At 40.4% G+C, this 21,043-nt stretch overlaps 1 protein-coding gene across 1 annotated transcript in view; it reads right to left on the reverse strand.

The window, feature by feature from the left end:
* Positions 1-21,043, reverse strand: part of RCOR1 (REST corepressor 1) — a 334,186-nt gene that overhangs the window by 232,966 nt on the left and 80,177 nt on the right. The window contains exon 3 of the mRNA XM_053697429.1: positions 10,116-10,196. Coding sequence (XP_053553404.1) covers positions 10,116-10,196 — 81 coding nt within the window. The remainder of the gene's footprint in view (positions 1-10,115; positions 10,197-21,043) is intronic.

The following is a 21,043-nucleotide window of genomic DNA, read 5'->3' on the forward strand; positions in this document are numbered from 1 at the left end:
GCACTTAAAGGGACAGTCAACACTTACTTTAAAATGTTTTGATATTGAAAATAAAAAAAACGGAGGTCCGCCTACACTATACCCCTCCTGCCTTGCCACCTTGCTTCTGTCCTAATCAGCGTCGCCAACTACTCTAATACCCGGTAAATATGGATGCCGAACTCCCCTCACCATTACGTAGCTGCCTTCTTCAACTGATAAGCAAATCAGAATCCAGTCCTCGGACAGAAATTGCACGCGCGAGGGAGGAGAGGAAATGGTGGAAACATAAGCCCGGCTGAAGGACCAGGGCACTGCTAGAGCATCTATCAGCGTTGCCTGGGGATCCCTTGACCTGGACCCGTAACAAGGAAGCTTGGCTTTCTGACAAGACGCCATCAGATCCAGCTCTGGTTTGCCCCATAGTTGAATCGGCTGGGCAAATACCTCCGGATGGAGCTCCCACTCCCCCGGATGAAAAGTCTGCCTCCCAGTTCTCTACTCCTGGGATATGGATAGCTGAGAGATGGCAAGAGTGAACCTCTGCCCATAGAATTATCTTGGAAACCTCCATCATTGCCAGGGGACTCCTTGTTCCCCCCTGATGGTTGATATTGTCCGACTGAAATCTGATGAATCTGACCGCAGCTAGTTGAGGCCAAGCCTGAAGAGCATTGAATATCGCTCTTAGCTCCAGAATGTTTATTGGAAGGAGGGCCTCCTCCTGAGTCCACGAACCCTGAGCCTTCAGGGAATTCCAGACTGCGCCCCAGCCCAGAAGGCTGGCATCTGTCGTCACTATAGTCCACTTTGGCCTGCGGAAACTCATTCCCCTGGATAGATGGACCCAAGATAACCACCAGAGAAGAGAATCCCTGGTCTCTTGATACAGATTTAACAGAGGAGACAAATCTTTGTAGTCCCCATCCCACTGATTGAGCATTCAAAGTTGCAGTGGTCTGAGATGTAGGCGGACAAACGGAACTATGTCCATTGTCGCTACCATTACGCCGATCATTTCCATACACTGAGCTACTGACGGCCGAGAAGTGGAATGAAGAGCACAGCAAGAAGTTAGAAGCTTTGATATCCTGACTTCTGTCAAAAATATTTTCATTTCTACCGAATCTATCAGAGTTCCTAGGAAGGAAACTCTTGTGAGAGGAGAGAGTGAACTCTTTTCTCTGTTCACCTTCCACCCGTGAGACCTCAGAAAGGCCAGAACAATGTCCGTATGGGACTTGGCGATTTGAAAAGTCAACGCCTGGATCAGGATGTCGTCTAGGTAAGGAGCCACCGCTATGCCCCTCGGCCTTAGAACCGCCAGTAGGGACCCTAGAACCTTCGTAAAGATTCTTGGTGCCGTGGCTAACCCGAAGGGAAGAGCCACAAACTAGTAATGCCTGTCTAAGAAGGCGAACCTGAGGAACTGATGATGATCTCTGTGAATCGGAATGTGGAGATAAGCATCCTTTAAGTCCACGGTAGTCATATATTAACCCTCCTGGATCATAGGGAGGATGGTTCGGATAGTCTCCATCTTGAAGGATGGGACCCCGAGAAATTTGTTTAGGATCTTGAGATCCAAGATTGGTCTGAAAGTTCCCTCTTTTTTGGGAACTATAAACAGATTTGAATAGAAGCCCTGCCCCTGTTCCTCCCTTGGAACTGGGTGGATCACTCCCATAACCAGCAGGTCTTGAACACAACGCAAGAATGCCTCTCTCTTTATCTGGTTTATTCATAATTGTGAGAGATGAAATCTCCCCTTTGGAGATTAAGCTTTGAAGTCCAGAAGATATCCCTGGGAAACAATCTCTAATGCCCAGGGATCCTGGACGTCTCTTGCCCAAGCCTGGGCAAAGAGAGAGAGTCTGCCCCCCACTAGATCCGGTCCCGGATCAGGGGCTACTCCTTCATGCTGTCTTAGAGGCAGCCGCAGGTTTCTTGGCCTGCTTCCCCTTATTCCAAGCCTGGTTAGGTCTCCAGACTGGTTTGGACTGGGCGAAATTTCCCTCTTGTTTTGCATTAGAGGAAACTGAAGCTGCGCCACTTGAAGTTTCGAAAGGAACGAAAATTATTCTGTTTGGTCCTCAACTTATTGGACCTATCCTGAGGAAGGGCGTGACCTTTACCTCCAGTAATATCAGAAATGATCTCCTTCAGACCGGGCACGAATAGGGTCTGTCCCTTGAAGGCGATGTTAAGAAGCTTAGACTTTGAAGTAACGTCTGCTGACCAGGACTTAAGCCATAGCGCCCTACTCGCCAAAATGGCAAAACCTGAATTCTTAGCCGTTAGCTTGGCTAAATGAAAAATGGCGTCAGAAATAAAGGAGCTAACTTAAGAGCTTTAATCCGGTCTAGAATATCGTGTAACAGGGTCTCCACCTGTAGAGCCTCCTCAAGAGACTCAAACCAAAAAGCCGCTGCAGCAGTAACCGGGGCAATGCATGCAAGAGGCTGGAGAATAAAACCTTGATGTATAAAAAATTTCTTAAGGAGACCCTCCAATTTTTTTATCCATAGGATCTAGGAAAGCACAACTGTCCTCGGCGGGGATTTTGTGCAGAAATAACCCCTTTGAAATGGTTCTCAGATGCCAAAGGACTCTTCTAGGGAAGCTGGATGTCTCAGTCTGTATTAAAACTGCGCAGTTAGAGAGCTAAAACAGGCCCTTCCCACCATGTACTGGATGTCAGAGGGGCCTTAAGAAAATACTTCTAGGAGTATCTGACTAGCCATGTGGAAACTAGGCCCCAAATAAAGACTTATCTCCCTCAGAGAAAAAACGTCCTATTTATTTGAAATCATGTAAACGTTTTGTCACTAAGCAATATGAATATTAACATGAGTATTACCCTGTTATGTAAGCATGATCCCAGTCGCTGTTAAATCACTGCATCAGGCTTACCTCAAATACACAAGGCTCTGTCAGCATTTTCTAGAACTTATTCCTCTCTCTAGAAATAAAAATACTGAGCATACCTCAGTCGTTCCCCAAGTTTTCCCATATTCATCAGTTATGCGTGAGAACAGCAATGGACCTTAGTTACAAACCGCTAAGATCATCAAATCTCCAGGCAGAATTCTTCTTCTAATTTCTGCCTGAGAGAAAAACAGTACAACGCCGGTACCTTTTAAAAATAAACTCTTGATTGAAGATAAAACTACACTAAGTCACCACATATCTCTTGATACTTCCTTACTTGTCGAGAGTTGCAAGAGAATGACTGGGGGTGGCAGTTAGGGGAGGAGCTATATAGACGGCTCTGCTTTGGGTGTCCTCTTGCAACTTCCTGTTGGGAAGGAGAATATCCCACAAGTAATGGATGAACCCGTGGACTGGATACACCTTACAAGAGAAATAATATGTTTGGTTTGTTTGGATTAATGCATAACATGTGTCTTATGGACACACCCATTGTGTGAGCTGATACACCCTAACCTAAAATTATCAGTCTGCATCTACCGTACATAGGTGTGCTATTGGACATTGTAAGTACCCATTTGGCATAATTATCTCCATTGTTCCATCTATTTGGTTGATCTGCACATGTGGTTTCCTTTGTTGTCTTGACTCTCCATTACAGACACACCTGGCGGGGATATCCTGAAGTGGGTGTACTGACACCATATTATGTCAGACTGCTTCTATTAGCCCATTGGGGTGCTTATTTTAAATGTGAGTACCAATTTGGCTCGAGTGCATAAGCTTTGGCTTTTTTGATTTGGTGATTCTAAACATGAGGCGCCCCTCTCTTCTATTTTACAGAAATAAAACATTTTATTCAAAAAAACTGCACCTTTATATCCAAATGGCTGTGGCACTCACCACCTCCCATCACCCAGACAGTACAAAGAGTTAGGACTCCTCTCTGATAGACACCCGATCAGGAAAGAATCATATGGTGCACAATGCCGGACCATCCCTATGATGAGAAAAAGCAAGCCAAGCTTGTAAGCTGCATGGCTCTCAGAGTGAAACCTGTATATTCCATAACAGCCTATAATCCCATAACATCTCACACATAAAGCAGCATAAAATCAAACAAACATAAGATTATTCCCCCCTGTTCAATAATCCCCCTCAGGAGATATTAACCCTTGATTCTATACAGATTAAAGGAGTCACACTGTGACCCTGTCTTCTAGCGTTATCATACATGTATAAAAAAATAAACAATCTTACTAGAATCTATACCGTGGAACAGGAACACGGCCTTTCAAGTGTGACAGGTTAGTAGCATTGCTCCTGACACGGACTTGAGAGCAGAAAGCAGGCAGCGAAACTCAAAGGCAATTGCTTATGGAGCTGTTAATCTGAGTTGGGATTGTTTCGCAGAAAGACTCTCCCTGCATCTCTGGACTCAAACTTTCACCCATGCTCTCACTGAGACGCTGACAGGACTACTTAAAACTCCAGTCCCATTGCGAAGAGTACTACCCTCCATAAGAGAGACTACTCAGAATCTTCCGACACTTCTTTGCCTTTCGTCACAGGATTGGCAGAGAATGACTGGGGGAGGTATTTAAGCATTTGGCTGGGGTGTCTTTGCCTCCTCCTGGTGGCCAGGTTCTTAATTCCCACAAGTAATGGATGAAGCAGTGGACTCTCCTCCCATTAAGATGGAAAAGTAACAATACTTGTACTTTGTCTTAAAAAAAAATGGTATCGGTGCAACCCTATCTGTAAATAAAGTTACCCAACAAATAGCACAAGCAAAACCTAAGTACCAAATAAAACAAAATTTATGCTTACCTGATAAATTCCTTTCTCCTGTAGTGTGGTCAGTCCACGGGTCATCATTACTTCTGGGATATTAACTCCTCCCCAACAGGAAGTGCAAGAGGATTCACCCAGCAGAGCTGCTATATAGCTCCTCCCCTCTACGTCATCCCCAGTCATTCGACCAAGGACCAACGAGAAAGGAGAAGCCAAAGGGTGCAGTGGTGACTGGAGTATAATTCAAAAAATTTTTTACCTGCCATAAAAAACAGGGCGGGCCGTGGACTAACCACACTACAGGAGAAAGGAATTTATCAGGTAAGCATAAATTTTGTTTTCTCCTGTTAAGTGTGGTCAGTCCACGGGTCATCATTACTTCTGGGATACCAATACCAAAGCTAAAGTACACGGATGACGGGAGGGACAGGCAGGCTCTTTATACGGAAGGAACCACTGCCTGAAGAACCTTTCTCCCAAAAACAGCCTCCGAAGAAGCAAAAGTGTCAAATTTGAAAAATTTGGAAAAAGTATGAAGAGAAGACCAAGTTGCAGCCTTGCAAATCTGTTCAACAGAAGCCTCATTCTTAAAGGCCCAAGTGGAAGCCACAGCTCTAGTAGAATGTGCTGTAATTCTTTCAGGAGGCTGCTGTCCAGCAGTCTCATAGGCTAACCGTATTATGCTACGAAGCCAAAAGGAGAGAGAGGTAGCCGAAGCTTTTTGACCTCTCCTCTGACCAGAATAAACGACAAACAGGGAAGACGTTTGTCGAAAATCCTTAGTTGCCTGTAGATAAAATTTCAGGGCACGGACTACATCTAGATTGTGTAGCAGACGTTCCTTCTTCGAAGAAGGATTAGGACACAAAGATGGAACCACAATCTCTTGATTGATATTCCTGTTAGTGACCACCTTAGGTAGGAACCCAGGTTTAGTACGCAGAACTACCTTGTCTGAATGAAAAATCAGATAAGGAGAATCACAATGTAAGGCAGATAACTCAGAGACTCTTCGAGCCGAGGAAATCGCCATTAAGAACAGAACTTTCCAAGATAACAACTTGATATCAATGGAATGAAGGGGTTCAAACGGAACCCCCTGTAAAACATTAAGAACTAAGTTCAAACTCCATGGTGGAGCAACAGTTTTAAACACAGGCTTGATCCTAGCTAAAGCCTGACAAAAAGCTTGAACGTCCGGAACTTCTGACAGACGTTTGTGTAAAAGAATGGACAGAGCTGAAATCTGTCCCTTTAAGGAACTAGCGGATAAACCCTTTTCTAAACCTTCTTGTAGAAAAGACAATATCCTCGGAATCCTAACCTTACTCCATGAGTAACTCTTGGATTCGCACCAATATAAGTATTTGCGCCATATCTTATGGTAAATCTTTCTGGTAACAGGCTTCCTAGCCTGTATTAAGGTATCAATAACTGACTCAGAAAACCACGTTTTGATAAAATCAAGCGTTCAGTTTCCAAGCAGTCAGCTTCAGAGAAATTAGATTTTGATGTTTGAAGGGACCCTGGATCAGAAGGTCCTGTTTCAGAGGTAGCGACCAAGGTGGACAGGATGACATGTCCACTAGATCTGCATACCAAGTCCTGCGTGGCCATGCAGGCGCTATTAGAATCACTGATGCTCCTCCTGTTTGATTCTGGCAATCAATCGAGGAAGCATCGGGAAGGGTGGAAACACATAAGCCATCCCGAAGGTCCAAGGTGCTGTCAAAGCATCTATCAGAACCGCTCCCGGATCCCTGGATCTGGACCCGTAACGAGGAAGCTTGGCGTTCTGTCGAGACCGTAGCCAATCCGAATGGAAGAGCTACAAACTGGTAATGCCTGTCTAGAAAGGCAAACCTTAGATACCGGTAATGATCTTTGTGAATCGGTATGTGAAGGTAAGCATCCTTTAAATGCACTGTGGTCATGTACTGACCCTTTTGGATCATGGGTAAAATTGTCCGAATAGTTTCCATTTTGAACGATGGAACTCTTAGGAATTTGTTTAGGATCTTTAAATCCAAGATTGGCCTGAAAGTTCCCTCTTTTTTGGGAACCACAAACAGATTTGAGTAAAACCCTTGTCCTTGTTCCGACCGCGGAACCAGATGGATCACTCCCATTAATAAAAGATCTTGTACGCAGCGTAGAAACGCCTCTTTCTTTATTTGGTTTGTTGACAACCTTGACAGATGAAATCTCCCTCTTGGGGGAGAGAATTTGAAGTCCAGAAGGTATCCCTGAGATATGATCTCTAACGCCCAGGGATCCTGGACATCTCTTGCCCAAGCCTGGGCGAAGAGAGAAAGTCTGCCCCCCACTAGATCCGTTCCCGGATCGGGGGCCCTCGATTCATGCTGTCTTAGGGGCAGCAGCAGGTTTCCTGGCCTGCTTGCCCTTGTTCCAGGACTGGTTAGGTCTCCAGCCTTGTCTGTAGCGAGCAACAGCTCCTTCCTGTTTTGGTGCAGAGGAAGTTGATGCTGCTCCTGCTTTGAAATTACGAAAGGAACGAAAATTAGACTGTCTAGCCTTAGGTTTGGCTCTGTCTTGAGGCAGGGCATGGCCTTTACCTCCTGTAATGTCAGCGATAATTTCTTTCAACCCGGGCCCGAATAAGGTCTGTCCCTTGAAAGGTATATTAAGCAATTTAGATTTAGAAGTAACGTCAGCTGACCAGGATTTTAGCCACAGTGCTCTGCGTGCCTGAATGGCGAATCCGGAATTCTTAGCCGTAAGTTTAGTTAAATGTACTACGGCATCTGAAATAAATGAGTTAGCTAACTTAAGGGCTTTAAGCTTGTGTGTAATCTCATCTAATGGAGCTGATTCAAGTGTCTCTTCCAGAGACTCAAACCAAAATGCTGCTGCAGCCGTGACAGGCGCAATGCATGCAAGAGGTTGCAATATAAAACCTTGTTGAACAAACATTTTCTTAAGGTAACCCTCTAACTTTTTATCCATTGGATCTGAAAAGGCACAGCTATCCTCCACCGGGATAGTGGTACGCTTAGCTAAAGTAGAAACTGCTCCCTCCACCTTAGGGACCGTTTGCCATAAGTCCCGTGTGGTGGCGCTATTGGAAACATCTTTCTAAATATCGGAGGGGGTGAGAACGGCACACCGGGTCTATCTCACTCCTTAGTAACAATTTCAGTAAGTCTCTTAGGTATAGGAAAAACGTCAGTACTCGCCGGTACCGCAAAATATTTATCCAACCTACACATTTTCTCTGGTATTGCAACTGTGTTACAATCATTCAGAGCCGCTAACACCTCCCCTAGTAATACACAGAGGTTTTCCAGCTTAAATTTAAAATTTGAAATATCTGAATCCAGTTTGTTTGGATCAGAACCGTCACCCGCAGAATGAAGCTCTCCGTCCTCATGTTCTGCAAATTGTGACGCAGTGTCTGACATGGCCCTAATATTATCAGCGCACTCTGTTCTCACCCCAGAGTGATCACGCTTACCTCTTAGTTCTGGTAATTTAGCCAAAACTTCAGTCATAACAGTAGCCATATCCTGTAATGTGATTTGTAATGGCCGCCCAGATGTACTCGGCGCTACAATATCACGCACCTCCCGAGCGGGAGATGCAGGTACTGACACGTGAGGCGAGTTAGTCGGCATAACTCTCCCCTCGTTGTTTGGTGAAATATGTTCAATTTGTACAGATTGACTTTTATTTAAAGTAGCATCAATACAGTTAGTACATAAATTTCTATTGGGCTCCACTTTGGCTTTAGCACATATAGCACAGATATCTTCCTCTGAATCAGACATGTTTAACACACTAGCAAATAAACTAGCAACTTGGAAATACTTTTCAAGTAATTTACTATAATATGAAAACGTACTGTGCCTATAAGAAGCACAGAAAAAGTTATGACAGTTGAAAATTAATAAACTGAAAAGTTATAGCATCAAATCTTTGTAAAAAACACAATTTTAACAAAGGATTGCTCCCATTAGCAAAGGATAACTAACCCTGATAGCAGGAAAAAAAAAACAGAAATAAACGTTTTTTATCACAGTCAACTACAATCTCACAGCTCTGCTGTGAGTGATTACCTCCCTCAAAACAAGTTTTGAAGACCCCTGAGTTCTGTAGAGATGAACCGGATCATGCAGGGAAGACAAACTTCTGACTGAATTTTTTGATGCGTAGCAAAAGCGCCAAAAAGGCCCCTCCCCCTCACACATAACAGTGAGAGAGATCAGTAAACTGTCATAAATTAAATAAAACGACTGCCAAGTGGAAAAAAAGTGCCCAAAACATTTTTTCACCCAGTACCTCAGAAAATTAAACGATTTTACATGCCAGCAAAAAACGTTTAACATTAATAAATTGAGTGTTATTAAAAAGCCTGTTGCTAGTCCCTGCAAATTAGGCTAAAGTTTTATGCATACAGTATAATTCCAGTGAAGTGCCATTCCCCAGAATACTGAAGTGTAAAATATACATACATGACAGCCTGATACCAGTTGCTGCTACTGCATTTAAGGCTGAGTTTACATTATATCGGTATGGCAGAATTTTCTCATCAATTCCATTGTCAGAAAATAATAAGCTGCTACATACCTCTTTGCAGATTAATCTGCCCGCTGTCCCCTGATATGAAGTTTACCTCTCCTCAGATGGCCGAGAAACAGCAATATGATCTTAACTACTCCGGCTAAAATCATAGAAAAAACTCAGGTAGATTCTTCTTCAAATTCTACCAGAGAAGGAATAACACACTCCGGTGCTATTATAAAATAAACTTTTGATTGAAGGTATGAAACCAAGTATAATCACCACAGTCCTCTCACACATCCTATCTATTCGTTGGGTGCAAGAGAATGACTGGGGGTGACGTAGAGGGGAGGAGCTATATAGCAGCTCTGCTGGGTGAATCCTCTTGCACTTCCTGTTGGGGAGGAGTTAATATCCCAGAAGTAATGATGACCCGTGGACTGACCACACTTAACAGGAGAAAAGAGGTTTGTCTAACATAAAATGACAGCTCCAATCTCACTAGTTACTTAAAGTGAAAGTCAACCCTAGAGTTCCTTTAGTTGTTTTAAGTGATCGGTGCTCTGAGCTGCTAAAGCAGACCACAGCAGATCGCCGATTTGCTAAGAGGTGACATTTTCCCCTTTTAGCCAGAAGCCGTGCGGTAAATCCGGCTTGTCTCCCCGGTGGCGCCGATTTTCATTCATGCTATTCTCAGACTAATCTTTTCTTTGAATGCATCATTTTATCTAGTATTTAGTGTTTAATGTCCCTTTAACCACAAATAGGTAGAAAAAGAACAGATGCCAGCAAGTATGTGAAGTATAAGAGTTCCAAAAGAAAAAGTACAAGTGATACGCTATAAGGAAAGGGATTATAAACATATATTGGACATTAAAACCGATACTTACATTTAGCTTCAGACAGATTTTGGTTTGGTGACCACACAAGCATCCCAAGGTTCTCTCTCTCCTGAGCGGTCTTTGCAACATCTGCGCAGAAATTAAGAAAAGAAAAAAAAATTAAAACATTTGTCTCAACACCACAAATACAATCACTAACAATGACAGTAAAGTGACATTTAAATACCAAGGGTTCAAAATAATATTTTAAATGGTCAGAAAAAGAAAGTTGGGACCTTAAATGCAAAACAAATTATTGCAGTGTTTTCAACAGAACATTTTACACCAGCTGGGCAGCCTTGTGAAGTAGCTGGCTGGAGGCAGAGTAATATCTGCATTATTTTAACAGTACAACATTTATAGCATAATTTAACCGATGTATTGATAATTTGTGCAACAAATGAACTAATTTAACTTACATTTTATTTGGCTGTCAGTAAAATCAGCCAGACAGTGTGCCCATTCAGAAAAGGTACTGTGTGTCATGATCGCAAATTAGAGGGTGCAAACTGACACAAAAAACATTGTGTTGCACTTCAATTACAACACTACATATTATTCTGTTATTTACATGCAACTCATTGTTAATCATTGCAAAAATGTCACGATAAAAGGCTTCTATGCCCTGACCTTAGATAAAATGGTTTAATTTGAGACACAGCAGCATTTGTTTTATACTTTTCTTCTAGTGTGACAAGAAAACTGGTTTGTTCACAGGCAGAAACATTTTCTAAGAAATAAAAGCAAATATATTTGGGGAAAAAAATAAATTTAAACAAAAATATGTTTTTATGCTTAACAAAAAGCTGCACTTAAGTAAAAAAAATTATTAAAAATCATTAATGCTGTTTTAATTTAAACGAACACTAGAGGGCAGACTATGCACTGTAAACTAAAGACAAAACCTCATGGAAGCACCATCACTGCACAAGATGCAGCCGATTCATACACTGAGTGCAACTTCCTTACATCTTGTCCTAATGAAATTGTATAGAATGAGTTTTTTTAATAACAGCTTCCTGTTTGTGGCCTTCAATAGGCCTGGCTTTAACCAGGTTGTCCTTATCATCCAAATAGGTCACCAACAGATTTAGTCTTAGCAAAAGATACAGAAGACATTATGTGATAGTACTGACAGCAGGGGTATAGTGCAATACTATTAATGAATACAAATGTAAATCACAGCCAGGTGTTCCGACCGTTAAAAAAAGGTCATTAAAAAGGGGACATGATGCACATTTTTCTCTCATGATTTAGACAGAGCCTGCCATTTTAAACAACTTTTTAATCTACTTCTAATATCCGATTTTCTTCATTCTCTTAGTATCTTGTTGAAAAGTAGGAACATAAAGCTCAGGAGCGTGCATGTGTCTGGAACACTATATGGCAGCAGTTTGCTACAATGTTATCCTTTGCAAGAGCACTAGATGGCAGCACCATTTCCTGCCGTGGAGTTCTTAAGACACCTACCTAGGTATACAAAACAGAAAAAATGCAGGCACTGCTTCCACAGTAGTAGAATAAACAAATACTTTAATGAAAAAGTAAAATCACAGCATACAGGCAAGACACAAGACAAGGGGGTATGAGTGCAACGGCCTGACGCGTTTCACACCCTCTAGTGGTGCTTAATCATAGGCTACAGAGAAAAGGGACACCCTTATATAGGGCAAGGCATTAACCCCTTCCTTATCAAACTGAATAGATCAATTAAAACAACAACATTTGAAGTATAAAACAAACATTAGGATCAGTTGTTGGTTAAGAGTGTAACCCAACTCATTATATGATACCTAATATGGAATGCAACTACATTATATCATATGTAAATACATCCAATTTCCAGAACAAATATTACAACTTAACAGATAATTAATCTGGAAAATGGAAAAAATACAGAGGGCGACTCCTAGTGCAGATGAGTTAGTAGTATATAACCCACTAACTGTTCCCAACAGATGGATACTCACAAAGTGTAAAGCACACTAAAGTGCAATTGTAGCATGCTGGGTATATTATAGTGGCCCAGCGCACATAATAGCCAGGATTGTTTGCTGTTCCAAATTCTTATAGTGATCAAATGATGGAGTGGAGACTTCAGTTTTCAAAGAAGAGTTTAATATTAAAAATATAAAAACAATTTCACAAACAAATAGATAAAATCTATCAGTAAAACACGCTACACGTTTCTCAGCGCTAACCACGCTGTTTCCTCAGGCAGGTAATACTGATATGTGACTGAAGTCTCTTATTTATGTAACCCTTAGCCAGTGAAGTTGCAGGCTACACCCAGGTAACATCCTTTTCAACAGGTGTTGCTGTAATTAGTTCTACAATGCATCAATATAGCAACATATTTTATCCTATCAAACACACAATAACATTGCACAAATGACAATTGTTTGCATATAAATCTGTGACACAAGATTCTTCACTCCAAATATATATACATAGTAAAATAAAGTTAAAAATGTAATAGGATTAAAAAACCCTCTGTATATCAGTAACACACTTGAACAAATGTACCTTATAATGGTTTTACCTTTTTTAACTGGAGGTCCTTATTATATATGTTTGATCTAGCCTTTCAATAGCCTACACATTATCTTCAAGATGCAGTTTGTTATGTTTGGTAATCCAATTCGATATTTTTAAAGTACTAACCAATCAAATTGTGCAAGGTGGAAGACTGACACCCGGTAGCTGCATATTGTTTAGAGCATGTTCCGGTGTCAGCATAACCACCAGTATGTTGACCCTTCAAACTACGTATATTGACAGCTTCTGTGGTATACACTCACATGTATTAAGCGCGTTTGTCCCAACAGTCTATAAGAAAAGCTAGTGTATCCCAGTGTATTATGTTCTGCAATTGATTCGCTGTAGTAGAATGTATATTACTGTGTGGAGAAGTTTCACGAGTAATGAGCCAATCCAAGTGTGACCTAGAAGTAGGTGTGTAAATTCTAACCAATGGCTGTAGGTAATTGAATTTTAATACAACCCGTATGGCTGAAAGTCTTTTTTTCTTATCATTTAACAGATAATTAAGCAGTCTATGAAAAGATAAATAAAAAAACAAAACCAGTAGTATATTTTTTGGACAATATATTATGTATAATATTAAATGGAAATGTGCAAGGAGAGATAGACAAACTAAAACACCCAGTGGGACAAACAAGTCATCTATAAAATAGTTAATATCACACTCCTTGTTCATCCCATTAGGTCAACGTGCCTGGGTACTTGTGATTGATAATGTTCAACACAATATAACATTTTATGCCAATTGTAAAACCAAATTTGCAAGTTATCTCTTGACTTGCAATATTTGTAATTGCCAATACATGGGTAAAACCTCATGTGAAGTCAGGACTAGGTTTGGTGAACATGTCAGAGTTGTAAAGAACTGTTGTAAAGATTCAGCTCTTACCACTTTCTGCATATTGCAGATGTCTGTGCAAATCAGACATAGCCACTACTCCCAGAGGTGGCAATAGGTTTAGAATACTGGATAAGAAAGTTGTTTTGGATCCTGAAACTCTATTCACGTCAACCTAATGGGATGAACAAGGAGTGTGATATTAACTATTTTATATTTGACTAGTTTGTCCCAGTAGGTGGTTTAGTTTGTCTCTCTCTCTCTTTGCACATTTCCATTTAACATTTAAATATATTATACATAATATATTGTCCAAAAAATATACTACTGATTTTGTTTTATCTTTTTTTCATAGACTGCTAAATTATCTGTTAAGTTGTAATATTTGTCCTGGAAATTGGATGCATTTACATATCGTGATATAATGTAGTTGTATTCAATAATAGGTATTTTCATATAAATGAGTTAGGTTACACTCTTAACTGATCCTAATGTTTGTTTTATACTTCAAGTGTTGTTTTAAATTGATCTATTCAGTTTGATAAGGGAGGGGTTAATGGCTTGCCCTATATAAGGGTGTCCCTTTTCTCTGTAGCCTATTGGTGTGAAACACCTCAGGCCATTACCCTCATACCCCCTTGTCTTGTGTCTTGCCTGTATGCAGTGATTTTACTTTTTCATTAAAGTATTTTTTTATACTACTCCCGTGGAAGCACACAGGTATATGCAAGCATATAATTTAGTAAATACTCTGTATGTATAAGGATTTGTAATGAACAACTGATTTATACAACTGTAAATGAGATTACTAACCATAGTCTTTATATTCTGTAATATTTTGCTTACTGCATAATAAATAACATAATTTATGTAAGAACTTACCTGATAAATTCATTTCTTTCATATTAACAAGAGTCCATGAGCTAGTGACGTATGGGATATACATTCCTACCAGGAGGGGCAAAGTTTCCCAAACCTTAAAATGCCTATAAATACACCCCTCACCACACCCACAAATCAGTTTAACGAATAGCCAAGAAGTGGGGTGATAAGAAAAAAAGTGCGAAGCATATAAAATAAGGAATTGGAATAATTGTGCTTTATACAAAAAAATCATAACCACCACAAAAAAGGGTGGGCCTCATGGACTCTTGTTAATATGAAAGAAATGAATTTATCAGGTAAGTTCTTACATAAATTATGTTTTCTTTCATGTAATTAACAAGAGTCCATGAGCTAGTGACGTATGGGATAATGACTACCCAAGATGTGGATCTTTCCACACAAGAGTCACTAGAGAGGGAGGGATAAAATAAAGACAGCCAATTCCTGCTGAAAATAATCCACACCCAAAATAAAGTTTAACAAAAAACATAAGCAGAAGATTCAAACTGAAACCGCTGCCTGAAGAACTTTTCTACCAAAAACTGCTTCAGAAGAAGAAAATACATCAAAATGGTAGAATTTAGTAAAAGTATGCAAAGAGGACCAAGTTGCTGCTTTGCAGATCTGGTCAACCGAAGCTTCATTCCTAAACGCCCAGGAAGTAGATACTGACCTAGTAGAATGAGCTGTAATTCTTTGAGGCGGAATTTTACCCGACTCAACATAGGCAAGATGAATTAAAGATTTCAACCAAGATGCCAAAGAAATGGCAGAAGCTTTCTGGCCTTTCCTAGAACCGGAAAAGATAACAAATAGACTAGAAGTCTTACGGAAAGATTTCGTAGCTTCAACATAATATTTCAAAGCTCTAACAACATCCAAAGAATGCAATGATTTCTCCTTAGAATTCTTAGGATTAGGACATAATGAAGGAACCACAATTTCTCTACTAATGTTGTTGGAATTCACAACTTTAGGTAAAAATTCAAAAGAAGTTCGCAACACCGCCTTATCCTGATGAAAAATCAGAAAAGGAGACTCACACGAAAGAGCAGATAATTCAGAAACTCTTCTAGCAGAAGAGATGGCCAAAAGGAACAAAACTTTCCAAGAAAGTAATTTAATGTCCAATGAATGCATAGGTTCAAACGGAGGAGCTTGAAGAGCTCCCAGAACCAAATTCAAACTCCAAGGAGGAGAAATTGACTTAATGACAGGTTTTATACGAACCAAAGCTTGTACAAAACAATGAATATCAGGAAGAATAGCAATCTTTCTGTGAAAAAGAACAGAAAGAGCGGAGATTTGTCCTTTCAAAGAACTTGCGGACAAACCCTTATCTAAACCATCCTGAAGAAACTGTAAAATTCTCGGTATTCTAAAAGAATGCCAAGAAAAATGATGAGAAAGACACCAAGAAATATAAGTCTTCCAGACTCTATAATATATCTCTCGAGATACAGATTTACGAGCCTGTAACATAGTATTAATCACGGAGTCAGAGAAACCTCTATGACCAAGAATCAAGCGTTCAATCTCCATACCTTTAAATTTAAGGATTTCAGATCCGGATGGAAAAAAGGACCTTGTGACAGAAGGTCTGGTCTTAACGGAAGAGTCCATGGCTGGCAAGATGCCATCCGGACAAGATCCGCATACCAAAACCTGTGAGGCCATGCCGGAGCTATTAGCAGAACAAACGAGCATTCCCTCAGAATCTTGGAGATTACTCTTGGAAGAAGAACTAGAGGCGGAAAGATATAGGCAGGATGATACTTCCAAGGAAGTGATAATGCATCCACTGCCTCCGCCTGAGGATCCCGGGATCTGGACAGATACCTGGGAAGTTTCTTGTTTAGATGAGAGGCCATCAGATCTATCTCTGGAAGCCCCCACAATTGAACAATCTGAAGAAATACCTCTGGGTGAAGAGACCATTCGCCCGGATGCAACGTTTGGCGACTGAGATAATCCGCTTCCCAATTGTCTACACCTGGGATATGAACCGCAGAGATTAGACAGGAGCTGGATTCCGCCCAAACCAAAATTCGAGATACTTCTTTCATAGCCAGAGGACTGTGAGTCCCTCCTTGATGATTGATGTATGCCACAGTTGTGACATTGTCTGTCTGAAAACAAATGAACGATTCTCTCTTCAGAAGAGGCCAAAACTGAAGAGCTCTGAAAACTGCACGGAGTTCCAAGATATTGATCGGTAATCTCACCTCCTGAGATTCCCAAACTCCTTGTGCCGTCAGAGATCCCCACACAGCTCCCCAACCTGTGAGACTTGCATCTGTTGAAATTACAGTCCAGGTCGGAAGAACAAAAGAAGCCCCCTGAATTAAATGATGGTGATCTGTCCACCACGTTAGAGAGTGCCGAACAATCGGTTTTAAAGATATTAATTGATATATCTTCGTGTAATCCCTGCACCATTGGTTCAGCATACAGAGCTGAAGAGGTCGCATGTGAAAACGAGCAAAGGGGATCGCGTCCGATGCAGCAGTCATAAGACCTAGAATTTCCATGCATAAGGCTACCGAAGGGAATGATTGAGACTGAAGGTTTCGACAGGCTGTAATCAATTTTAGACGTCTCTTGTCTGTTAAAGACAAAGTCATGGACACTGAATCTATCTGGAAACCCAGAAAGGTTACCCTTGTTTGAGGAATCAAAGAACTTTTTGGTAAATTGATCCTCCAACCATGATCTTGAAGAAACAACACAAGTCGATTCGTATGAGACTCTGCTAAATGTAAAGACGGAGCAAGTACCAAGATATCGTCCAAATAAGGAAATACCACAATACCCTGTTCTCTGATTACAGACAGAAGGGCACCGAGAATCTTTGTGAAAATTCTTGGAGCTGTAGCAAGGCCAAACGGTAGAGCCACAAATTGGTAATGCTTGTCTAGAAAAGAGAATCTCAGGAACTGATAATGATCTGGATGAATTGGAATATGCAGATATGCATCCTGTAAATCTATTGTGGACATATAATTCCCTTGCTGAACAAAAGGCAATATAGTCCTTACAGTTACCATCTTGAACGTTGGTATCCTTACATAACGATTCAATAATTTTAGATCCAGAACTGGTCTGAAGGAATTCTCCTTCTTTGGTACAATGAAGAGATTTGAATAAAACCCCATCCCCTGTTCCGGAACTGGAACTGGCATAATTACTCCAGCCAACTCTAGATCTGAAACACAATTCAGAAATGCTTGAGCTTTCACTGGATTTACTGGGACATGGGAAAGAAAAAATCTCTTTGCAGGAGGTCTCATCTTGAAACCAATTCTGTACCCTTCTGAAACAATGTTCTGAATCCAAAGATTGTGAACAGAATTGATCCAAATTTCTTTGAAAAAACGTAACCTGCCCCCTACCAGCTGAACTGGAATGAGGGCCGTACCTTCATGTGAACTTAGAAGCAGGCTTTGCCTTTCTAGCAGGCTTGGATTTATTCCAGACTGGAGATGGTTTCCAAACTGAAACTGCTCCTGAGGACGAAGGATCAGGCTTTTGTTCTTTGTTGAAACGAAAGGGACGAAAACGATTGTTAGCCCTGTTTTTACCTTTAGACTTTTTATCCTGTGGTAAAAAAGTTCCTTTCCCACCAGTAACAGTTGAAATAATAGAATCCAACTGAGAACCAAATAATTTGTTTCCCTGGAAAGAAATGGAAAGTAGAGTTGATTTAGAAGCCATATCAGCATTCCAAGTCTTAAGCCATAAAGCTCTTCTGGCTAAGATAGCCAGAGACATAAATCTAACATCAACTCTAATAATATCAAAAATGGCATCACAGATGAAATTATTAGCATGCTGGAGAAGAATAATAATATCATGAGAATCACGATTTGTTACTTGTTGCGCTAGAGTTTCCAACCAAAAAGTTGAAGCTGCAGCAACATCAGCCAATGATATAGCAGGTCTAAGAAGATTACCTGAACATAGATAAGCTTTTCTTAGAAAAGATTCAATTTTTCTATCTAAAGGATCTTTAAACGAGGTACCATCTGACGTAGGAATGGTAGTACGTTTAGCAAGGGTAGAAATAGCCCCATCAACTTTAGGGATTTTGTCCCAAAATTCTAACCTGTCAGGCGGAACAGGATATAATTGCTTAAAACGTTTAGAAGGAGTAAATGAATTACCCAATTTATCCCATTCCTTAGCAATTACTGCAGAAATAGCATTAGGAACAGGAAAGACTTCTGGAATAACCGCAGGAGCTTTAAAAACCTTATCCAAACGTATAGAATTAGTATCAAGAGGACTAGAATCCTCTATTTCTAAAGCAATTAGTACTTCTTTAAGTAAAGAGCGAATAAATTCCATCTTAAATAAATATGAAGATTTATCAGCATCAATCTCTGAGACAGAATCCTCTGAACCAGAAGAGTCCAAAGAATCAGAATGATGGTGTTCATTTAAAAATTCATCTGTAGAGAGAGAAGATTTAAAAGACTTTTTACGTTTACTAGAAGGAGAAATAACAGACAAAGCCTTCTTTATGGATTCAGAAACAAAATCTCTTATGTTATCAGGAACATTCTGCACCTTAGATGTTGAGGGAACTGCAACAGGCAATGGTACATCACTAAAGGAAATATTATCTGCTTTAACAAGTTTGTCATGACAATTATTACAAACAACAGCTGGAGGAATAGCTACCAAAAGTTTACAGCAGATACACTTAGCTTTGGTAGATCCAGCAGGCAGTGGTTTTCCTGTAGTATCTTCTGGCTCAGATGCAACGTGAGACATCTTGCAATATGTAAGAGAAAAAACAACATATAAAGCAAAATAGATCAAATTCCTTATAAGACAGTTTCAGGAATGGGAAAAAAATGCCAAACATCAAGCTTCTAGCAACCAGAAGCAAATGAAAAATGAGACTGAAATAATGTGGAGACAAAAGCGACGCCCATATTTTTTGGCGCCAAATAAGACGCCCACATTATTTGGCGCCTAAATGCTTTTGGCGCCAAAAATGACGCCACATCCGGAACGCCGACATTTTTGGCGCAAAATAACGTCAAAAATGACGCAACTTCCGGCGACACGTATGACGCCGGAAACGGAAAAGAATTTTTGCGCCAAAAAAGTCCGCGCCAAGAATGACGCAATAAAATGAAGCATTTTCAGCCCCCGCGAGCCTAACAGCCCACAGGGAAAAAAGTCAAATTTTTGAGGTAAGAAAAAATATGATAATTTAAAGCATAATCCCAAATATGAAACTGACTGTCTGGAAATAAGGAAAGTTGAACATTCTGAGTCAAGGCAAATAAATGTTTGAATACATATATTTAGAACTTTATAAATAAAGTGCCCAACCATAGCTTAGAGTGTCACAGAAAATAAGACTTACTTACCCCAGGACACTCATCTACATGTTTGTAGAAAGCCAAACCAGTACTGAAACGAGAATCAGTAGAGGAAATGGTAAATATAAGAGTATATCGTCGATCTGAAAAGGGAGGTAAGAGATGAATCTCTACGACCGATAACAGAGAACCTTATGAAATAGACCCCGTAGAAGGAGATCACTGCATTCAATAGGCAACTCTCCTCACATCCCTCTGACATTCACTGCACGCTGAGAGGAAAACCGGGCTCCAACTTGCTGCGGAGCGCATATCAACGTAGAATCTAGCACAAACTTACTTCACCACCTCCCTTGGAGGCAAAGTTTGTAAAACTGATTTGTGGGTGTGGTGAGGGGTGTATTTATAGGCATTTTAAGGTTTGGGAAACTTTGCCCCTCCTGGTAGGAATGTATATCCCATACGTCACTAGCTCATGGACTCTTGTTAATTACATGAAAGAAATACATTATTATAATTACTTACTCTCTCTCCGTCCTTTCTAATTATTGTACTCACTATTTCTTGTATAAGTTATATAGGAAGTGAGGCTATTCTACTTATATAATATTGGAGTTTGGTGCCCTGATATTAAGAATACAGAATAACTATTCTCTAAGACCCTATAAGGGAGGAAAGGCATATCACCCATTGCAGTGCCTGCATTTTTTCTTTGTTTTGTATACCACTTTAGCGGTTTGATCTGACCGCCGCTATGGCACTCCGCCAGGGTATTTTCTATTGGCCGCTTTTTCTCAGCTGTTTGGTTCCGGGTCGTCCATCGACGCTGTACAACGTGGGACTCATCTTCCCTTTGCTTGCAACCTACCTAGGTATCATTTGATAACAGAAGTAAGCTGGAAAAGTTTTTTTTAAATTGTATGTTCTTTCTGAATCACAAAAGAAAATGTTTGGGTTTTATATCCCATTAAAAACGTTTTTCCTTTTGTAACCAGCACTACAAAATAATTTTTTTTTCCTTTTTCTGCCTTAAAGTTGCTGTGGTTTTTTTTTTTTTTTCATGCTACTACTAATAAGTCAAAAGACTTAAGTTCTTCGTTAGGATACGAATGTGAAAGTAAGCACAATTTCTCTTTTCGAAGCCGATTGATTCTTGAGCAAGATCACTGACGGACTACGGCTACCAGGACTGGGTAGCTCCGCCAACAGGGTCCTTCCTATACCTGGGACATGGCGCTATGTAATGTGATTATAGTGGAGCCAGCCCAAATAAACAGACAGAACCAGTATTCAGGTGAAATAAAGAACGACTTTATTGTGGAAACACACTACTT

This window comes from Bombina bombina, chromosome 1 (assembly GCF_027579735.1).
Source record: "Bombina bombina isolate aBomBom1 chromosome 1, aBomBom1.pri, whole genome shotgun sequence".
Lineage (NCBI taxonomy): Eukaryota > Metazoa > Chordata > Amphibia > Anura > Bombinatoridae > Bombina > Bombina bombina.